At 33.8% G+C, this 22,401-nt stretch overlaps 3 protein-coding genes and 1 long non-coding RNA gene across 4 annotated transcripts; 2 read left to right on the forward strand and 2 right to left on the reverse strand.

Moving 5' to 3' along the window:
• Positions 1-2,333: 2,333 nt before the first annotated feature.
• On the forward strand, positions 2,334-8,756 carry LOC129286259 (syntaxin-132-like). Its single transcript, XM_054922259.1, is given in 14 exon segments — positions 2,334-2,525; positions 4,406-4,513; positions 4,745-4,801; positions 5,236-5,284; positions 5,825-5,913; positions 6,017-6,090; positions 7,002-7,044; positions 7,132-7,192; positions 7,295-7,320; positions 7,405-7,482; positions 7,717-7,797; positions 8,147-8,212; positions 8,371-8,428; positions 8,431-8,756. Coding segments are annotated over 14 exon segments (921 nt in total). The 5' UTR covers positions 2,334-2,507; the 3' UTR covers positions 8,544-8,756.
• Positions 8,757-9,439: 683 nt separating this feature from the next.
• On the reverse strand, positions 9,440-12,478 carry LOC129307993 (probable glycosyltransferase At5g03795). Its single transcript, XM_054948950.1, has 3 exons — positions 12,099-12,478; positions 10,164-10,737; positions 9,440-10,038 (listed from the first exon to the last, which is right to left on the reverse strand). Exons 1-3 carry the CDS (start codon positions 12,439-12,441, stop codon positions 9,666-9,668), a joined length of 1,290 nt encoding a protein of 429 aa, XP_054804925.1. The 5' UTR covers positions 12,442-12,478; the 3' UTR covers positions 9,440-9,665.
• A 385-nt stretch (positions 12,479-12,863) lies between these two features.
• On the forward strand, positions 12,864-13,282 carry LOC129284824 (uncharacterized). Its single transcript, XR_008586971.1, has 2 exons — positions 12,864-12,955; positions 13,078-13,282. It is a non-coding gene; the product is annotated as an uncharacterized LOC129284824 (long non-coding RNA).
• Positions 13,283-14,403: 1,121 nt separating this feature from the next.
• On the reverse strand, positions 14,404-16,083 carry LOC129284818 (transcription repressor MYB5-like). The gene is made up of 2 exons (XM_054920299.1): positions 15,581-16,083; positions 14,404-15,435 (listed from the first exon to the last, which is right to left on the reverse strand). The coding sequence occupies exons 1-2, from the start codon at positions 15,862-15,864 to the stop codon at positions 14,841-14,843; spliced, it is 879 nt and encodes a 292-aa protein (XP_054776274.1). The 5' UTR covers positions 15,865-16,083; the 3' UTR covers positions 14,404-14,840.
• Positions 16,084-22,401: the final 6,318 nt, after the last annotated feature.

Raw genomic sequence — 22,401 nt, forward strand, 5'->3', positions numbered from 1 at the left:
ACTTTTTTAAAATTAATTTTAAGTTTACAATTATAATTTTAAAAACTTTTATCCAAACACCCTAATTTCTTTAAATTCTATTTAGTTTTCAAAACTTTATTTAGAATAAGTTAAAATTTATTCTATTTTAAAAAATCAATATCATAATTAATTATAAAAATTTATTCAAACACCATTATATTTTAACAATCAATTTTTTTAATTAATTTTTTTAATTAAAATCTAAATACACCCTTAAAAATTGAAAAGACTTTAAGGGTATGATCAATTATAATCCTAATATGTATAAGAAAAGTATCCACAAAAATATTGTTCGCCAGCAAAAATTATGGTTACGTGCTTTTCATAATTTTCAGCATAGAATGCTGATTTTCACTTCCCAAGAAATGTCCATTCGTCTGGATTGAAGGATGCCGCACAGCCGTGATTGAATGGAATCCTTGCAAAATTCAGCGTACATGTCAGCTGGGAGAATCTTCTTCAACACCGAGGCTGCAAATGAGCAGTGCTTAAAGGCATGATTAACTGGCACGCAGTCAGAAGATTTTATTAGGAAAGTCAAAATAATAAAGTATATATGTTATTGAAAACAAATTAAATTCATATATATAGTTAATATACTATAAATATCTCAATGTGTATATATGTTATAAAAATATATGCTTTTATATTTAAGTTTTTTTTATCAATTTTTTATAATATAAGAATAATTAATTATTATATTTATGATAAAAATTTTAAAAATTTTCTTTTCAATATATATTATTATTAAATTGACGTACATTTCATTTTTTCCGTAAGTATTGAATAATTTAAATGTATCATTAAAATTTAAAATTATGTTTAATCTAAAAAACTATATTACTTGATCACTAAATTTATTATTTAATTCTTTCAATTGATAATTATAATGAATAAATATATCAACAAGGTAATGATGTTCAATTATCACAAATTCTTTATGTCAATCAAAGATAAGTATATCATAGTAAATACTATTTATAATAATTGTCATAATTTTTTTATTAAATATAAAGTAAAAGCAAAATTAAATGATTTGACATTAATGTTTTGAGAGAAGCTATAATATTATTTTATTAAAAATAAATAGATTTTATGACAATATAATCTTTATGCTAGTAAAATGTACACATGCGTAAAGGACTGTTACTTAAAATGAGAATTTTATTTAATATTTTAAAATTTCTATAATGTTTTAGCTTGGAGGGATGAAATACATAACCTTTGAATTTTACTAAGAAAAATCTGAAAAGTTAGAGGGCGTGGCCTCTATTGGTCTCTTGTCTTCACCCTTGTTAATATTTTTTTAATTTTTTTATAAATCATTTCTATCAATCTTATCAATATTAATAAAAAAATATAAAAAATAAAAGTGTGTAGAATTTTAAACATGTCTCTATATAATAAATTTTAAAAATAATATCATATTATTTTTTTAATAATTTTAAAAATATTTTTTAAATATTATTTAAAAAATAGCATCATAATTTATAAAGCAGATTAAATAAACTCCTTAGAATGTATCTTGTAAATTGAAATCAGAGTAAATATCATCACAGGACCCTTACACCGAGAACATTGCATATCATCAGTAATCTTTCCCCGTGCTCGTTCAGGGTCGGTCAGAAGTCTGCCTTTGAGTAGTAATTAGAGAAAAGTCCCTAGTCTGATAACCTACATGAGTTCTCTTTGGTTTTTTTTTTTTTTTTTAATACCCAGGGAGATACCCCTCTCAATGATTTTTTTATAAGTCATGCCCAGAGTTGTTTTCACCAGCTAATCAGCATATTAAACCAACCTGAACAGCTAAATAAATAGAAGAGATTGTCCAAGGTGAAAAATTGACTGTACAAAATAATTAGTTTAAACAAAGAATCAATTTTTATCCAGTTAAAAAATTCTCACGCATTTGAACTTTAAGCCAAGACTGACGTCAGATAACAAGTCAATTCAGTTAGCAATCGATTTTGATTAAATAACACTGCATTAAATTCTCTTGATTTTTTTTTTGGACAAAAAATTCTCTTGATTTAAGAACGCTAAATCTTCTCCAAATTTAATGAATTAAAATTATAATCACAACCAGTTACGAAGAAAATTACAAGTCAAACTACTGAAAAGCGGAGACTTATACCGCAGCTATAGATTGATTATTTATTAAGATCCGATTAAATTTATAAAAAAAAGATGTTTATTTCCTTTTTCAACGTTTTTGGAGAGAAGAAAATTGCTTTCAAGCTGTCACCATTCCGTGTTGTCTATCTGTCTTGGGGTGGTTCCACTTCCACACCAAGCAGCCAACTCATCAGATTGATACTAATAAAGAAATCCAAAACCACGTTCCTTCCTTTACTTTACTCTTTCCCTCTGCAGATTCTAAGGTCTGGTATCTTGATCACCAGGCCCTTTCCCTGGTCAGCTACCGACCACTACTTCCTCACCTTTGATAACGTTTCAACTTCGAAATTTTTTAGCTCCCTCCCACAATGAACGATCTTCTGACGGTAAATTATTATTCTTTAAGTTGCTTTCTTGTTTCGTCATTGTTGATTTACGGAGTCTTCTTGTTTGTTGGGACGTATTTGGATGTTCCTGTTCTGGTCTTGTACCGATCCAATATTGGCTGTACAGCGGTGTATTTAATTTCTTGTTGGTTGCGCGCTGGGTAATCTGAATGTGAGTTTTAGTTCACCTTCTGCTTTAGTTTTTCCGCTTTCTTCCGGAGAAAGGGTTGGAAAATGAAGGGACTTGGAGATTGCGAATTCTGAATATTTTGGTGTTCATATGTCCCCTGCGGAAATACGCAGCTATTGGCTAACTGTGATGGACTTCAAATACTTTTCCCAAGTCGATCTACCAAGTCAGAGGTCTTTTCTACCTTGTTTATCAGATTTTGGCTATTGGAGTTTCGTTACTTGGACTGAACTACCGATCTTGCAACTGACTTGATTCGGTATACGACTACGACATTCTAATATGCTCCTCCGAAATAAAAGATTACCTGGATAATGAAATTTGATCTGGATTTTAGATAATATGCTCCTGCTTCGCAACTATGTATAGTTTCAAGTTCAGAGAGGAAGAAATTTGTAAATGTGGCCATGTAGAAGAACAAAAGTCTTAGAAAGGAGGAAAATTCATTGTTGGGATTGCATTTTTTTCCCCAAAGAGTTACATTGGTTTCAAATGGTGGCTGTACCCGAGAGCGGGGCTGCAGATATATTCCAAGTCATGTTGCAGATGTATTCATAGGGATGCCTTTGCGTTTGGGTATGTTAGGAGATGGAGGAGAGTGGGGAGGAAGGGAAGGAATTAATTTTCATATTTTAATATTCAGATTTAAATTAAACATTTTTTCTTACCTTCCTTCTCATTCATTTTCCTCTCCTCAAACATATCACAAAGGAAAATAATGTTAGATTTAGACATAAATTAAAGAAAATGTCATATTTGACAAAAGCACACTTCTAGCCCCTTAAATTTTTACTCATATGTTGATTTAGTTCCAGAAATTTATTTTGGTTTAATTTATCCATCACAGTTTAAAAAGGTTCAATACCATCCTTTTCCTATCTATGTTAACTCCATTATCTGAAGTATCTAGCGTGGCTTTATAGGCTGAATGACGATCACAAGTTAAAAACGGTTAGTCACTATGATGTAGTTCAAGATTGGTCTTCCTCTTTGATTTGGACCTGTGTTCTCAAATATTTTCCATGTTGGCATCTTCATTCAACCCGTTAAACCATGTATGAGCCACATTTTACACTTAAATTGGTGGAACTAACAAACAATAGGCACTTCTCTTTGTGGAACTACGAGAGTTGGGGGAGTTGATAATAAAACAGCTTTTTTGGAACCCTGCTGATGATATTGAACCAGGATAAAATTTTTGGCATGTAGAAAGTTCATCAGATAGGGAAACTGCATATTGATCTCTCTTTTTTTTCCCCCAATATCCAGTATTGAAATCAATCAGATGCATTGCTGAAATATGTAAACTGAATTATGGAGGAGGAAAAACTGAATACATTTGCACCAAAAAAATATTTGCTTCTCCTGATGGCCGGTCAAGTAACAACATCCATCCTCTGGGTTAGGGTTGGGAACCTTCATGGCATGTGCCGAAGATATGTTGATGTGAAATAACTACAAAGTTCTTGAGACAAAATGGTTCTTGGTGCTCTAAATTTTACATTTTTGCTAGATAAATGGCCGCTCCAGTGATATGGCTTATTGCAGTATTTTAGTTTTTGACAATTTACTTAAGACGTGCAGATAACAGAAGCAATAAGAATGGGCACCTCATATTCTAGTGTGGCCATTCTCCAGTTCTGTGGCTTACATGTGAGCCATGTATGCTGATTATTGGATCTGCTTGTAGGATTCATTTGAGATCCCTCGTGAACAAGGTAATGGTGGTGGAGATATTGAGCTTGGGGCAAATGCAATGAATTCAGTAGATACGGGCTTGGATAACTTCTTCAAAAAGGTGTTCATAAATTTACTAAATATATATTAGTCTCTAATTGGCACAATCTATTCCATCATCTCATCTTAATTCTTTTGATTCTTCTTTTTAATTAATTAATCTCATGCATTTTTTTGGCCAACTAATTAACCTTGTACATTTTATTAATATAAAATTCATGTTTCTCTGAAAAAAAAATGGTAATTCATTTTGCATGTCTCCATTTGAATGTTACTGTGAATTGGTTTCCAGGTTCAGGAGCTTGATAAGCAATATGCAAAGCTGGATAAGCTTCTAAAAAAGCTCCAGGTATAGTTGCTTCAATTTCTTGCACTTGGCATTTATTTGAGTGTAATATGCATTGACTGGGTGAACAAGGTTGTCCATGGTCAATCAGTCTGAAGAAATGGTTGTGATACTAAAATTGGTCATAATGAACACTTGTGGGAAGCCTAGAATTGCAATTGTCTAGAGCTTTTCTAGTACTTTAGTTTTTACAACACATGAACGAACCTGTTAGAATGAACAGTTTATTTGCAGTTTGCTTGGGCAAGAGAGGGAAAGAGAATATTGAAATGACACCATTTGGATTTTCTTTTTCTGTCTTCCAAAGCATAAGAAAAAAACTTGAGATGTTTCTTGGTAATTTCATGACTAAGTATTCTATTTCAGTTGACTGTCTATATTCTTAACTAAAGATTAAACAAGCGCTCTGATAATTTTGGAGTTAAACTTTTATGTAGGATGCGCACGAGGAGTCCAAAGCTGTAACCAAGGCTCCTGCCATGAAAAGTTAGTCCAACCTGTTTACATTGTTTTAAATCTTCTGCTCTGCATTGGCTTGACAATTGAATGATTGAGTTGCATTTTTATCTGCAATGTTGCCTATATATTCTGTATTTTCCAACACCACAAAGTCCTTTCTCCATTTCGTTTATTCTCACCTCCTGGTTAAAACTGCCTCAATGACCTGTTCTATACAATCAATCTAGAATAGTAAAAGAGGAATTGATGAGTCCTAGCCTCTTTCTTGTATGTGCCATAGTATCTGCAATTCTGCAGCTCGATGATTAAAATTAATCATTCATATAATATGGTGTGATATGTGTGTGGATATGCAAACTAACACTCCTTTGTGGCTCTCATAGGAAATTGCTACTAGGAATCCTAGTTATAAAGTAATAAACAGAAAACAAAAGAGAACAGTTTACTTGATAAAGAAATAGACTTCAAATCGGTGATATTGTGTGATCAAATAAAGTTCATAGTATAGACTTATTAATTACTTATATGCACTTAGTAATTTTTTTTTGATCCGATACTCCTCTGCAGCTATTAAGCAGAGAATGGAGAAAGACGTTGATGAGGTTAAAAAAATTGCCCATCATATCAAGACGAAAATTGAAGAACTTGACAAAGAGGTGAGAAGTGAGATCTATACTATATCTTTCTGTGCTATGTTTGATACCTTGATTCTAGCTATGAACTTCCTTGCCTCCTTTCTTAGCTCATTATGTATTGCAGAATTTGGCAAATAGGCAGAAGCCTGGTTGTGGAAAAGGATCAGGAGTTGATCGGTCAAGAACAGCAACAACCACGTAATTAATGATCCAAATTTAAATTTTTCATTTTTATTGTCTCATGCCTTAGAAAACTAAGTTGATTTGGGGATTGCATTGTGTCTATAGTATAGTATACAGCTTTTACAGTGCACTGATCTTACATGATTCTTCAACTATTTACAGCACAAGTTCCTTCACTGCTTAATCATACCCTATAGAGAGAAAGCTTTACTTAAGATCATCATTACAAAAGATTATTGGAAATCAATATTCCATCTTTAAGGCAACCGTTTTGGGATTTTGCATGATGTTTGTTTAACAATATGCATTATATTTTGGCCAAAAAAAAAACAATATGAATTTTATATCTGAATATGTATCTAAGAAAATAAAGAATGTTTGGAGAGAGTAAATCTAGAGTAAGGAAGGACACTGTCATCTCAATTTAAATGCAAATTTTCAATCAAGCATTTATATATTGATGCTTGAGTGATATGTCTATCAGTATGGCTGCATGAGAGTTTAAAAGAGGTTTTAAAAATGTAAGCAAAATAAAAGATAAAATTATGTTATAACTAACTTTTTTACTGTAAATCTTACCAGTGACTTTCTGGCTGTTTTTCCATGTCAAATTGGAGGGCATTGCTTTTTTTTTTTTAATGTCATGATTTTTGACACAACAATCTGTTATCATCCCAATTAATGAACGAGAAACCAGATTAATAATATGATAATTATAGCAACCTGAAAGGAATAGAGAAATTAAAGACCGAACCGGTTGATCCAGAGTTGAAAAATGAAAAAAGTACCTTCGTTGGACAGTGTAAGTCAAAACCAAGGACTCTTCTTTCGCAACTATAAACTATTAGTCTACTACACTTCTGAGTTTCATTACTTAATGGTCTTTTTCAAATTTCATCCGTGCCTGACTTGTCTTGGTATTGCAGTTCCTTGAGAAAGAAGCTGAAGGACAAGATGGCTGAATTTCAGGTAGACTGACTTAAAATTTTTGGTAGTTTTTTTTTTTTTTTTGAAAAATCAGTTCTTCAATCTAATTTGTTTCAAAAATCTTTGCAGGTCCTGCGGGAAGCCATCCATCGAGAATATCGTGAAGTTGTTGAGAGAAGGGTCTTTACAGGTTTGGATTTCTACTCGTTACTTGTTGATTTTAACTATCTGCAATTTGAAGGCCTCAATTTTCCCTGATATAGTTTTTCCCTTGTTGTCCTGTAATTGTCAGTGACTGGCACGAGAGCTGATGAGGAGGTATTTTTTATATTCTAAGTTTTTGCTTTACTCGAAAAAAATGTCTTTTTGAAGTTATTCTTATAATTATTTAACATCGTACAGACAATTGATAGATTAATTGAGACAGGAGACAGTGAGCAAATTTTCCAGAAGGCTATTCAGGAACAAGGAAGAGGCCAGGTTTGTCTCTTCTCTTATGTGTGGCCTTTACCTTTACTCCCTCCTCAAGTCCCTATTCAAGATCCCTAAATCTTCCCAGTTTGAATGTTAACATTCCCTTCTACACTTCCCCTCTCTCCATGTTAGTCCTGGGGCTGGATGAAATATGTTGTGGACATTCCTTGGGAAGCAATATCTAATGTTCTGAAATTTAAGTATTTTCCTTTGTTTCATGCGTTTTATTTATCCTTGTAGATAGTAGATACCCTGGCAGAAATCCAAGAACGGCATGAAGCGGTTAGAGATGTTGAGAGGAAACTTCTTGAATTACAACAGGTATTTAATCAGTCCATTTTGATCGATCAAACTAGTATATATACTAACAGATTAGTCTGTTTTTTAGCAGTTTGGAATGTTGCGTGTATGTACCTTGTTTATTTATTTACACTCTGTTTTAGTAAACAAAGCTTTATCTATCGACCTATATTATCTAGATAGCCGTAAAATATATCAAAACTCTTTTCAAGACACAAGGCAGATATGTAATTGAAGAATATTTTTTTTTTTTTGGGTGGGATTTTAAAAAAAAAAGTTTGCTTTAAATTTATCATGAGCACACTCTCATACAAAAGATAAGAGGGATGGAGTCTGGTCGATGATATTAAAAGATTTCATGTCTCTGCAGATATTCATGGACATAGCAGTGCTGGTTGATGCACAGGGGGATATGCTGGATAATATAGAAACACAGGTATTTTTTGCACTCCCTTGGCTACAAGGCACTCATTGAACAGAATTTTATCCCCGGGGGGGGGGGGGTGGGGGGAATCACAAGGAATGCTAATGTTGATCCTATTTGATTTGTTATTCTGTTTGTTGATTGGTCTCGTCATTGCTCCTTGCATTTAGGTCTCAACTGCAGTAGATCACGTGCAGCAAGGCAATACTGCCCTCCAGAAAGCCAAGAGCCTCAGAAGAATTCAAGGAAATGGATGTGCATTGCAATCATTATACTCCTTATTGTTGTCATAATCATTGTCGTTGCCGTCATCAGACCATGGGTTAACAAGAAGGGTGCTTAGTGACCCATTGGCAATGTAAATAGTCCGCGCTTGTGTTGACACAAGCTGATTTTTTTTTTATTGATTATTCTTATTTTGCGTGTTTCAATTCAAACTCTGCCCTTGTTCTTTTCTGTTCATGGATATTGGCCAAGCGTGTTAACAACAATTGAGTTGTACAATGTCGGAGACAACGAATGAATTCATTTATTCATTGGCATTTGGTTCCCGCTAGATTATCTCTTTTTTGCGTTTCATGTTCTTGCATTTGTAGCATATGAAAAAAAAAATGATCATTTAATTCTTTTAATTTTAATTTAGTTGTAATTTAATTTTAAATTTTAATTTATAACTCAATCTTTATAATTTTAATTCAATTGTAATTTAATTTTTAAGCTTTAACTGGTGTAATTTAACCTTTATATTTTAGTAATTTAAAATATTGGTCCTCTTATTTTAAAAAAATTATAAATATTAAAATTATTTTAAAATTTTAATCTTTAAAAATTTTAGTGATTTAAAATATTAATCCTAAATTTTAAAATAATTTTAATTTTATAATTTTATTTTTTAAAATATAAAAACAAATATTTTAAATGTTTGAAATTATAGAGATTAAGTTGCACAAAGTTAAAATTCAAGAATTAAGTTATAATTGAGTTAAAATTATAAAAATCGAATCATAATAAATCAAAGTACAGATATTGAATTACATTTAAGTTAAAATTATAAAAATTAAATTAGTAATTTTCTCTAAAACATTTATGGGATGTTATGGCATTATACCCAATGCATATACCTAGTAAACCTGTGCGTCTCATATTGCAGGAAAGAAGCATGTTTTATTTTGTTTTATTTTATTTTTTGTCCGAGCATGCTTTACTCATACATTGACAGATTCCGTCTGTTCAAATATGTGTTCTCAGAAAGGAAAGAAGCCTCGTTTTTTATTATTAGCTACATCGACGGATTCCCCTGTTTTCTCTCTACAAAGACAATGTACGGAGCAAACCAATAAAATTCATATTGTTTACAGCAATGAAAATCTGATGGAACTTCGTCGAAGCCATAATTCGTACATAACCATGTAGAAAGCATCAAAATCGACTGGAGATGAATGCCATTTGAAGTGTTTCCTCACCTTCAACACATTGCTGTGTAGCTTGAGGTACCCTCAGGATTGATATCTTTGAGCACCTTCTTTAGCCGGGGTATGTCAATGGCGTTCACAACGACAGAGAAGCTGTTCCAGTTGAGCACGTCTGCAAATGGGAGGTCATAGTAGTCAGCAACAACCACAGGAACACAACCATAATATAACGAATCTCCAATACGAGCCGTGTTCACTTCATAGCCTTTAGCATGCAGGCAGAATTTGCTTCCTAATAATTCATCAGCATAAGGTGTTCTGAGTCGCCCAGCATGCGCAAATATTTCTGAGTCGTTTCCCCATCTTCTCACCAGCTCTTTACGTTCACGGGAATTCATTCCTCCGGCGAAGAAGGCTAGCTTTTTCCTGACACAGCAAATAATAACTTGTCTTGATTTCAACTTTCAATTCTGATAAATCTGTCGAGGCAAAATCATAGCCATATCAACGGATCATGTTGCTCTCTTTTCAACAAATCTATGAATGCGTACCTGTTCGAGGACGCAAGGGTGGGCGGATTTCCTTTTCGAGGCCAAATTTGCGGGAGACAGGCGTCCTTATGAGAAACATAGCCAGTTAAGAAATAACTAGAAGAGCACACAACCTGTATCGCGTTGAACTTCACTTGAGGAGCTTTTCCCATGGCGGATCTTCCCACAGAATGACAAGCGACGTAAAAGTGATCGGAGCCGCCCGAGCGGTTCCAGTAGGGATACTTATGACTGATTTCCTGAATGTAGTCTCTGACGAAGTCTTGGATTCCTCCGACGCCGACTCGGCGGTCGTGCCTCAAGCTGGCGATGGAAAAAGGCATGAAGAAGAGATCGGCGTTGGCTGGATCCTCTGTGATGAATTGGCTTTTCATGAGAGCTTTCTTGAAGTAGCTCTCACTGGCGTAGTTGCCGCCGGGTTCTTCATCCGCCGGCAAGAGCACGTTGGCGAAAGGATCGTCCTTGCTGTGAGGATACACGTATATCTTTAAACTCATTTTCATTTCTCTGTAGTTTTCCACGAACACGTCTCTCTCATGGTACACGTCCTTGTTCTTCTCCATTTCCCTCTCACCTTTTGATAACACGAAATTCATATCAATAGTAACTTAACTTCTATGATATCACAATTCACACCACATTGCTCACAGAATTCATCTCAAATTCTGTCCAAATGCAATTTAAATGCAGTAAAAGGAATAATTAGTACACTATAATTAGATGTCATCGGGCTTTACTTTAAATTTTGTGCAATAAAATAAAGAAAAAGGGTATGAGTTGAAAGTACACTTTTTTTTTTAAAAAAGACATTTTAGAATTCAAAATGATTTAACTTTTTGCAATGGAATCTCCATACAGTTAATTATGGTCAGAAGTGATTTGAATGAGCTCATGAGTCATGAATATGAAAGGCAACCTGTGGACTGCAGTCCAAAACAGAGGACAGAGAAATGTTAGGCTACGGTTCCGGAATCCCAAATTCCCTGGGAAACAAATTAGCAAAAGTTGACACAACCTAAGAGTTTCAACTTCGTCTGCGTTTGAAATTCAAATTTTATTTTAATTTTTTCACAATTTAAAATTCTTTCTGAGCTTTTATTATTTTAAATTTTTATGTGTACCCTTGTTACACAACCTAATGATAATAACCTCTATTATTTAAACTACCCAAATCGAGAATCTTAAATACATAAATTTAAACTATGGGATTCTAAATTCAACTTTCAAATTCAAACCCATCTAAACACTACTTTACATAATTGTAAAAATAAAATCTCCACATATATTAATTCTCTTAAATAGCACTTGGGAATTAACTGCACAATTTGGTAAATTTTCAGTCTGAATAAAAAGTTTAACTAAAAAAATAAATATTAAAAGTTTTGGTCCTCCTATGCCAAGACTCTCTCTCTCTCTCTCTTGAAGGTCCCGAACAAAGAAGAAAACAAAACAAGTAAAACTTGTATAGCATCTTGTAATTACTGCACGTGTAGTATTTAATTTGAAGATGCATTTCAGTTGTATTGCTCGTTTATATACGATACAAAATCTGTGTGTGTGTGTGTGTGTGAGATAAATTGTGACTGGAAGCATTCGAACAAATTAAAGCTTCGCAAAATGATACGCAACATCATGTAAAAAAGTCAGATATCAGGGTTCCGACCATGAAGCATTGCATGCTGCGCACAGCTCCGATCGATGATCATAATATATATTAATGATAAGTAAGTTATAACCTTAGGAACAAGAAACTTGAAACATAGCAAAGTGAAACAAACGAATGAAAACGACATGGATCGCGAATTCTTTCACCTCCAGACGCAATAATTACCAAGCTAATTCATCTTGTAAATTTAGCGACTCGCAGCAACGGATACGAAACTACCTGATTGGCATGGAAGCAAGCGAATGATAATAATATACATACAAACTTACCAATTGAGGTGGCCCGTTGACTTCTTAAAGCTTCACCGACAGCCCCTTCGGAAGCAAAAGATTTCAAGGATTGAGAAGAATTTGTGTGTAAGGTTTGGATGAAACGAACGGTCGTCGGAGAAGGGTGAGGGTCGAGAGTCTTAGAAGGTGGCGATTCCAAGAATAAATCAGCCGGGGCTGTGTGGAGGAGAGGGATGAAGAAGTTGGAGATTGAGTATAAGTAGAAGAGAATGAAATAAGAGGACAAGAGAGCCAGCCATGTAGGTTTCGACTTCAAGAACAAGCCCTTGCGTGAGCCTGATCCTAAAAGACCTCTCTGAGAGTATGAGGAGAGACGATCCATGGCGACAGAGAAGAGACACAGAATCGTTGAAAAACAGTAAATAAACACGAGCACAACACGACGCTGTCTTTGCTGGCAGAGACATTCTATGACCCAAATGGTCAAAGGTCAAACTCATTTTTTGGGCCTAGCAGCCATTCAAAGCCCATTACCATTATTGACACCAACCTGGTACAAAATGATAGGCCTTATCCTGTAATATTTGGAATGGTCCTATGTGTTCAAATTACCAAGAAAAATTCTACCAAAACAGTATTACCAAGAAAAAAAAGGTTAGGTCCACCAGATCGAACCCAAGGTACCAAACCACGCATGCCTCTAGCTCTCTATCTCCCACGAGTTGGTGTTTCGGAATGTTTGGTAATAGACTGGGTTTGCTAAACGTGATCACGTGCCCTGCAACAGACAACCTCTCACTACAAAAACTGAGCTACCGCCTCCAACTTCTCTGTGGCCTTCCTATTTCCAACTTCCTTGCAGTTTTCGGCTGAGCTCTCTCTTGTTAATTTCTCTGGTATGTCTCTCTCTATTGTCTCTTTTATGTTTTAACATCAACTTACGTATGATCTTTAACAAGTTCAGTTTTACATAAACTGTGAGTTTAGAATTAGATACGTTGATTCAGTATTCGTGTAGCGTGTAGATTGCAAAATATCAGAGAGAACGCACCCACGCTTTCGATGAAGACCAGAAAGAATTTCATGAAGACAGATGCATAGATGTGACTGTTTTTACTTTTTAGTTCGACTTCAGCCGTGAGAATTTCCCCTGTGCATGCCTCCTTTCATGCTGTATGTAGAACATATTTCTTTATCGTTATCGTGTGGACTAAATTGTTATATATGTCTGTTACGTAATTAATATGTCAAAATGAGTTTCATTACAAAGTTGATAAGTTAATGATGAAAACAACGATAGATGGATCGACTTTTATCCTACACATTTTTTTTTTTGGGTTTTTATATGTTTCGTAGTCTTATTCGAAATACTGTCAAGTATTGAATATATACATGAATTAAAATTATAAAAGAAAAAAATTAAATTATATATGCGTGAATTAAGATGTTATGTGATGTCTTCAACTCTTGATTCACCCTTTTCTCCATACATAGAAGTAACCGATAGGACAACTAGAGTTCAGTACGGAGGGATGTGAACTTGAGAGGAAAGAGGTTACTTCTTCTTCTTTACTTGCAATCTCTTCCTCGTTTCATTATTTAATTTTGTCCATCAATTAAAATATATGACAAAACACTCAAAATTACTAAAAACTTTTACTACTTTTGAAATTAAAGTTTTATATTCGTTATCTACCAAAAAAAATTCCTTCGAAATATTCTCTTTTCTTCATTTTTCTCCCATTTCTCTCCAGCCATATCATTTATTTCTTTGAAAATATTTAAATCCCAATATCATCTTCCAAACTTTCAATGCAATGCCAACATTATTTTCATAACTTTCATTTATATGATCACTTTAAATGTCGATAATTAGTCTCATTTGAAATATAATATGCTTTTCCCTTTCATGCTAAAAGTTGATAAATGTACACGGGAGGCTGATAAATTTTTTTTTTCAAAAGTGTGTCTTTTGACATTCCAAAAAATGATTAAAGCAATTAGCAAGCTAAGGAAGAAAAAATGATATCTAAGTAAATACTCTAAACGTATCTTGTAATTAAGTTATTATCTTTTGCATTAGTTTAAATTAAGATCCTTTGACAAATCATCGTAACAAATTTCCAGCTATAATATCATATGAAAGAAATAAATCTCTTTTCAATTACTTATAATTCAAATGTTCCGTTTCTCACATTGGAACATTTCAATTAACCATCCTTAATTAGAGGATCCTGTTAATTATTTTCTTTCAGTTCTATGATCACACACACACACACACACTTGGTCGAGGTTAACTAAATATATATACATGCATGTCATGGTTTATTAGAGACAATGGAAATTGATTCATCAGAAGGTTATCCGTCGTGCGTGTATAGCTTCCGTGTCTATCGTGATTTTGAAGACAGCGAACAAATAGATCACCAAACACATGGAAAATTATCTCCTGGCCAGTAGAATAATATTAAAATGCTAAATATGTCGAATGTACTTTTACAGTACAAGAAATTAATGAAGCAAACTAAACATTTTTTTACAGCATTTAAGAGACTGTAGGATGATATGTATGTGATACTAAATGGAGGTTCGTACACAAGTAGTCTCACAGCATACAACTGCACAGATTGACTTCACTCTATGACGAACAGGACCTTATCCAGTTTGTCGAACAAATTAATTAAGCAAACTATATAGCTAGCTATAGCATATAAATATTACCCGCATAAATCTTGCTGGTTCACGCGCAGCGAGTAGTGATGATTACTTGAAGGAACAGCCTTACTGTTGATGATCTCCTCCGAAACTCTGGAATTCAGCTTCCCAAAAGGAAAGGTCGAAAAATTGTTGGTGGGAAGAAGAAGCTACCAGATGTGCCGGTGGAGCCGCAAACACGTGGCGGCCGGCGGCCTCCGTCTGTTGGTTATCAAGTGCTTCGTTATCATTGATCAAAGAATCCAGAAACGAAGATAGTGTTTCTTCCTCCCCAATCATCTTCCCATGCCGATCTCTTTCAACCTCGATCCCATTTTCGAACGTCACCACTCTGCTGCTACTTCTCCCCCAGTTATTCCCAACAGTGTCAGGACTGTTATTTTGAATAGCATCATTTGTCTGATTTTGCTGGCTGCAGCTACCAATCTCTCGAGCACAAGTAGTGGAAGCGATTTCTGCGACTGGTTGAGGATTTGATGTACTTGTGTTCGATTCATGATAGACATCTTGAGATTTTGAATGATTTTCGAGAGTGAGTAAGGGCTTGTGAGTCCTGGGGTCTATTCCCTGACTTATGAGCTTCTTGCTGAGATGGGTATTCCAGTAGTTCTTAATCTCGTTGTCCGTCCTTCCAGGTATCCTCCCAGCGATCAGAGACCACCTATGGGAATATCGTAAACAGAAATATTGAAGAGGATGATACAGTAAAACCCTAAAAACGGAGAAATCAGTGGAAGAAGCTGAGCGCCTATGGTGGATCGAGAGGGTTTTTTTTTTTTTTTTTAAGTGTTGTTAATTGTTGTTACCTGTTGCCCAGCAAGCGGTGAAGGCGCAGGATGAGATCTTCCTCATCAGGAGCAATATGGCCTCTCTTGACGGAGGGACGGAGATAGTTCATCCATCGGAGACGGCAGCTCTTGCCGCAGCGTTGCAGCCCCGCCCGCTTGGGAAGGGTGCGCCACCGTCCTTCACCTTCTTTCTTCACAAAATTGGCCAAAACCTCGTCTTCCTCCGGCGTCCACGGTCCTCTCTTTATCCCTACCTTGCTACAACATGGCGTGATCTGGCCTTTTACCCTTGGACTCCTCATTTCCCCTTCGATTCTCTGAGCTTATATATGTGTTGCAATTCGGCGATTGCTCGTTAATTATATATCTGTAGCGATCCACGATAGAGAAGCTAGATATATGGCTAGGGTTTCATGGTGGCAGGCGAGTATTATGAAGGCCGACGTAACCTGAAAAAGAGAAGAGATTGTCGAAGGCACAAAATACAATTGAAGACCTGATATGGAAAACAGGTGTTTGTATTTGAATTTTGACCCATTTACATGTTAGACCGAAATATATAGATATATATAATACTTTTGTGTTGTACTGTTGTCATCTTAACAATAAGAACAAAAATTATTGTGTAGAATGGGGTGACTTTTGGCCTAAGAATTCTTATGCTATCTTCTGATTCTTGGCAGCCAGTGGACGAATAGGACGGTTCTAACAGGGGCCTAGTGGCCCCACTCTATGGATAAAAGCAAAAGGAAGTGGATAAATTTTTTAAGAAAAATGACAAAAAAACCCAAAATAATTAATTAATTTAATTTAAATATCAAGTGTTAACTTTTATAAATTTTTAAGTTCAATTCCTAATTTTATAATTTTATTATTGTGATAAATTTATAATTTATTTTTAAGATTTTAATACAGTTTATGAAATAAATAAATTTATTTTTTTATTAAAATTTGGATTACAAATTGCGAATTCATCATGACGAAGTTGAAAAAATTAAGAACTAAACTTATAAATTTTTGAAAGTTAGCATTTAAAATTTAAGTTAAATTAATTGATCTTTTTAAGGCCTTTCCATCATTCTTTCATTTTTTTTATTACTGTTTCTCATTCATGGTTTACATGCTTTTTAACTATATTATGTATTATATACTCCGATCCAATGACATATTTTTCTTAAACAAGTGGTGCATGGATGAAATGAAAAACGAAATTCTCTCTTTTTTAAAAATGTTAGACACTTTTTATGAGATTAGATATTAAAAAAATATAAAATATTTTTAGTATAATTAACTATTTTATTAGAAGGTGAGATTTGATTAAAAAAATCTTATACTTCCTTCATTTTTATCTATAGGAGAAGCTGTCGCTTTTACGTTTTTTTATATAAGTAAAATTATATTCTTTAATAGGTAGTTACTACAAGTTTCTCAAATTATACCTCATACTCTCATTATTCACAATCATAAGAAATAATTAATGAATAATTAATTAACATAATTAATATAAAGTATCGTAGTCTAATTTGTTTAATTTCAGATACAGTTAATATAGTTAACTTATTTTTAAACTGTGTAATACAATTTTTTTTCTTATAAATAGAAATGAAGGGAATATTTTTGAATTGAAGGAATTAATACATAATATTATGAGATACACACACAACTATACCAATGATCCTCGAAACTAATTAAATATAACAAGTGTAACGATAAGTAGTAGGATTTCTTTAAATACCCTTAATTAGAATGCAATTAATAAAGTTTTTTAATTCCTCTAGAATTTAAAATATTCTGAGGGAATCTTTTTTTTCATCTTAATTCCACAATGCATGGTAATTTATTTCTTTTTATCTATGGAAAGATTAGATGAATTGAACGCTACACTGGAATTAATGTTGCGTTAAAGTCTTACCAACACACTAATTAGCAAAAATTATTTCTAGCATTATTTCCTTGCACATACCAAACAGTAGAAATGCTCTCCTTTAACTTTAAAAAACAAACAAATCACTCTAAATCCTATCTAAAATCGTTAATATGAATTAAGTAATTTTGGTTTTAAAAACACTTAATTCATCTTAATGTCTTTATTCAATTAAAAATAAAGAAAAAGTAGCAAAACTTTATTTTGGGAATAAAGCCGTATGTAATTTCAAAGTGCTTTGGCCTTACCCTAGGATTATCACTCAAGCTGGTTCTTCTGAATTGCCTTGAGAGCAAGGACATAGCTTTGTGATACTGATACGACTACGATCTTAGAGCTAGACCCATCGTGGATGTCCTCAGCTGTTGCTCTTCATGTTTGGTTTGGCATGTGTCAGTGGTAAGATACGATGAATTGTGTGTATCAATCAAACCGTGTTATCTGTTACTTGCACTCTTCTTTCCACATTGAATTTTGCCGATCCGCTTAATCTTTTTATCTTTTTTAATTCGGGGCATGTCTTAAAGTATGTTTCGTTTTTTTGCTTTTTTTTTTTTATAAAACTTTTTTCTTCCTTTCCTTTGCAGTATCTCTGAAAGATTTTGTTAATAAACCATTGCTCCACTTATTTTGATGTCCTCATGCTTTATCTTATCATGAATGGTTGTAAGATTTGATAGATCTTTCATATGATGTGGATGGATGTAGTTATATTCTACTGCAACACTGGAAAAAATCGTGAATTTAAGTGCAAGAATGATTAATGAAGGTATATACAATTTTTAGAGGATGCTTCATGTTATTGATATATATTTGATGTTATGAGGCTAGTGTGTTTGTGATTTTCTGGTTAAATGATATAATAACAAGGTGATTGCCTTATTTTTTAACTTTCTAATTGCTTTTTCGGTTTTGTTTGGGGACTTGATTTGATTTTTTTTTTTAACCTGCAAGAGGATTTTATATTTAACATTTCGATTTTTATTTTTTAAAAAATTAGGGATAACTTAATGTGGCCGTTTTTAAAAATAAAAGAAAAAATATTGCAATTAAAACTGATTGCATGTTGGCAAAAGAGCGAGACGTTTGGAGTGGTTTGTTGGCTTTTGTGGAAGCGTAGGAGTGAGCGTGTTTTCTTGCAGAACACTGATTCAATTACAGCTTGTGTGGCTGAGGCACGTGGCATTGCACAATGTACGCCTGAGAGAGACATCAATCTGATGAGAGTTCCTGTTATGCATGGTGGCGGAGGAAGCGTCTTCGTTCTAACCCGACACATGCTAGTGGATGTGGAGGGTTGATCTATCTTTGCTTCTGCACAAATTTTGGAAGCCTTCTTCGGCTGGAGCTATGGGATTTCATCGAGCCTGGAATAAAGAAATGCGCTGCGTGCATGATTCCATGAAAGCTATTTCTTCGATCTGGTGGTTCTGATGCACATGAGAACTGGGCAGTTATATGCTCCAGAGGGAGTGGCAGGTCGAAGTTCTGAAGATTGATCGTCAGAGAAACGAGGCAGCGAATCGACTTGCTAAGCACACTTTGGGACAGTCCAACCCTCTGAAGATTCTTATTGGAGCAGAAGCTTGCACGATCTTGAGGGATGTCGAGCCTGGTTAATTTCTTTATTGCGCTTTTTTTTTTTCGTTTTATTGTTGTCGCTTTTTTTTTTCTCTGACCATAAAAAAAAAAAAAAAAATAAGGCTTCTTTTTAATTTTATATTATATATTGATATTATAAAATTTATATGGATATACTATATAAATAGTATAAAATAGACTAAAACGGAATCGAGTATGTATTTCTAACTTATCTATTTGAATGCAACATCAACTGAATTTTATGAACGAGGCTGGGATCAGATTTTAAAGCAACTAACAAAGGCATAAACAAACTTGGTTCACCGCTTTGGAATAGGGCAAGGACGGGCTTCTTATTATTATCAAGTCAAACTTGGTCCGGCCCAAAGTGTATCCACCCTTCTTGCACTCAATTTGTTCAAGTGTTGTCGATTCATAACTTCAGACTAATTCTTGCACAACTACATTTTTTTGTTTTTCTAAATAAATCAGAATAAATTAAATTTCATTTCCAAAAAAAGACGGTGTAACCTTCTCAAATATCCACTCAATATATAAGAAGATTACAATATTATTACTGCCTCACATCAATTACAATAATCAAATTTCATTTCAAAAGTTTCGCCCGAAAATTTATTTTGTAAAATCATTCAATTCAGAATACAATCAGAGAAACAAATAGCGAAAACAAATCATACACTCCTCTAATACGTAGTGGGCATAATCCACTAACATTCCAATCCTAATGACATGCATTTTCATCATAAAATAAAATTAAGAATTGGTCTATCCGCCGCGGCGTGCAATTCATGCACTGTGGCATGTGGCACAAAGCCACACGCTCATCCTTTCTATGCCGTGTGCTGCTGCATGTATCACCATGCACCACGGTGCACCTGTAAAAATGACAAACCTCTAGCGTGCGTCATTTTCACATACGACATCCAATCGGAGTGATTCAAGTATCCACACGTAGCGTAACTCATAAGCTAACTAATGAGATAGGTTTGGACATGATATAACGACGATCAAAATTCAAACACTCAAGTGTAAAAAGTTATTTTAAAAAAAAATCACACCCAAGTGCTCAAATTGATCTTTTTCTCTCATTAGACTATACTAGGCCTTAAATCAAGTCTAGAAGGATCTAATATACCTGATTGACCATAATTAAATACGACCATACTCATATATCAAAATTTGACCCTTTTATGGTCAATTTTCACAATTTCACAATTTTATACACTTTGCCATTTCTTGACATAACTTAAACCCACTTGGCCTATTCTAATCCCATTCATATACAATCATGTTCACAATAAAATCTTAACCTTCAAATTACTCATTTTATCATAATTCGTCCCTTGGCTTAAGACTTACCAACACACAATCATTTCAACACAATATACTCAAATCATGGCCTCTTGTTTCAATCAACACATATACATATAATCGAACTAGATTTCACAAAATTTCAATTCAATTCATGCATGCAACCCTATGACAACTCATTTACATATATATACACATAAAATCATGGTTCAGTTCATTACACAGACTCAAAATACACAGCTTCACCACTCAAGCTGGTTCAGACTCTTTTTCCTTACTTTGATCACTTCCCGATCCTGTAAATATGTAACTATGAGGGTGAGATAAAAATCTCAGTAACAGAATAACTCACTTCTATTAACTATCACTTTCAACAATATGAAAGTAGAGCATATTATATCATTAAAACCTCATATAGCATTTATAACACATATCTTATTTCATTCTTGACTTTTCATCAATTACATGGGATTCCATGTCATCTTGAAGCATATCTCATCATATCACATAGTATGCTAGCATAATCACTATTGACCGAACCTTCAAATCACTTTAACACGAAACTATAGGCTCACTTTAGAACAATGTGCACTCTCGTTGGCCTTGAGTTCACCTGCAGTGGTAGAATCACCCGGCCAAAGATGTTCTAACTCATAATATGGACTATGGTTTCCCCTAATATATATAATAGGGCGTCGTTTATTCCAACACTATATCACAAAGATATTAAGGAATTTCTCATCTCTAACATCGCACCTCAATAGGTACTAAAGAGATCTTCTCCAACACCGCACTTCAATAGGCACTAAGGAGAATTGTTTCCAACACCGCACTCTATCAGGTACTAAGAAAACTTCGCCATATGGTCTTTATCATCGTCTCCACTTAGGTAAACTCTCACCCCTATGATCATGCTTTTTTGAACTATTTAAGATTCTCATTTATCATTTCACACTTTCTTACACATAATATATACAAATAATACTCTACATCATAAAACACACATTTCAATGCTTTATTTTAACTAAAAGCCATTTCACACAAAAATCACTTAATGCTACAAAATATGCTCAATTTAAAACTGTTTCATGCACTACATGGCATACTAACATACAGTTACAATAAATAATCAAACAAAGAAAGTTATTCAGTTACCTCAACCTTTCTATCACTAGAAAGATTACCCATAGATTTCAACTATCACACAAACTTATCTTAAGCTTCCCTCCTTTACTCACGCGTCCAATATTCTAATCTGAACACATTTAGCACATTTAGTCATTTGGTTCATTTTGATCAAAAATTTATTTTTACCACTTAGGGATATATCCATCAATAAATTCTTTTTCATTAATCTATTTTAGGTCTATTACTACTCAATTACTATTCTACATCATGTCAACTGGTCTTATTTTACTCAAATTAGATTTTTTGCCCTAACTTTTTCTCTTTAAAGGCTAAAATTGAGCCTATGAGTTTAAATCTCTACTATTTAACTTTAAACTAATCGCAAATCTCTAATTTAACTCTCGAAAACCTTTTTATTACTATTCAGTAAGAATCAAACCTCTTAAATTTCATTGATTTAATTTCCCTATAACTCATTTTTAGAAAAATTTGTGTAGAATGGAATGTAAGAGTTATACGTAGCTTATTTGACAAGTTATCAATCCAATCACCTTCCAATGACCTTAAATAGCTTGATTTGGCTTCTCAGTCCTTTACCTCTCTCTCTCGTGAGTTTTTCATATTTTTACTTTGAAAATCACCAATTTCATGACTTAAGAAGTGATTTTTTGATTCATGTGCCGTGACACACACAGCATAAGTTGCAACGCGTGGCACAGTGAAATTTATTCTCATCACATACACTTGTTTCAACCCAAAATGCACTCTTCTTGCTTGTATCTATTCATACAATACACCAACAAGTCAAATTATTAAGGAATCATCTGAATCTCTAATCCTATACTAATTACCATCCTCCCTCAATTAACCATTA

The sequence above is a fragment of the Prosopis cineraria genome, unplaced genomic scaffold, assembly GCF_029017545.1.
Source record: "Prosopis cineraria cultivar Desert tree isolate PC_DT_omini unplaced genomic scaffold, ASM2901754v1 PC1, whole genome shotgun sequence".
NCBI lineage: Eukaryota > Viridiplantae > Streptophyta > Magnoliopsida > Fabales > Fabaceae > Prosopis > Prosopis cineraria.

Excerpts from the sequence above, each read along its gene's own strand:
- LOC129307993 (XM_054948950.1), bottom strand. The coding sequence starts at position 12,441 with ATGGATCGTCTCTCCTCATACTCTCAGAGAGGTCTTTTAGGATCAGGC. Across the intron at positions 10,738-12,098 it reads TCAACGGGCCACCTCAATTG|GTGAGAGGGAAATGGAGAAG; the intron begins GTAAGTTTGTAT and ends TGTTATCAAAAG. Across the intron at positions 10,039-10,163 it reads ACCCTTGCGTCCTCGAACAG|GAAAAAGCTAGCCTTCTTCG; the intron begins GTACGCATTCAT and ends TTGCTGTGTCAG.
- LOC129284818 (XM_054920299.1), bottom strand. The coding sequence starts at position 15,864 with ATGAGGAGTCCAAGGGTAAAAGGCCAGATCACGCCATGTTGTAGCAAG. Across the intron at positions 15,436-15,580 it reads CACCGCTTGCTGGGCAACAG|GTGGTCTCTGATCGCTGGGA; the intron begins GTAACAACAATT and ends ATATTCCCATAG.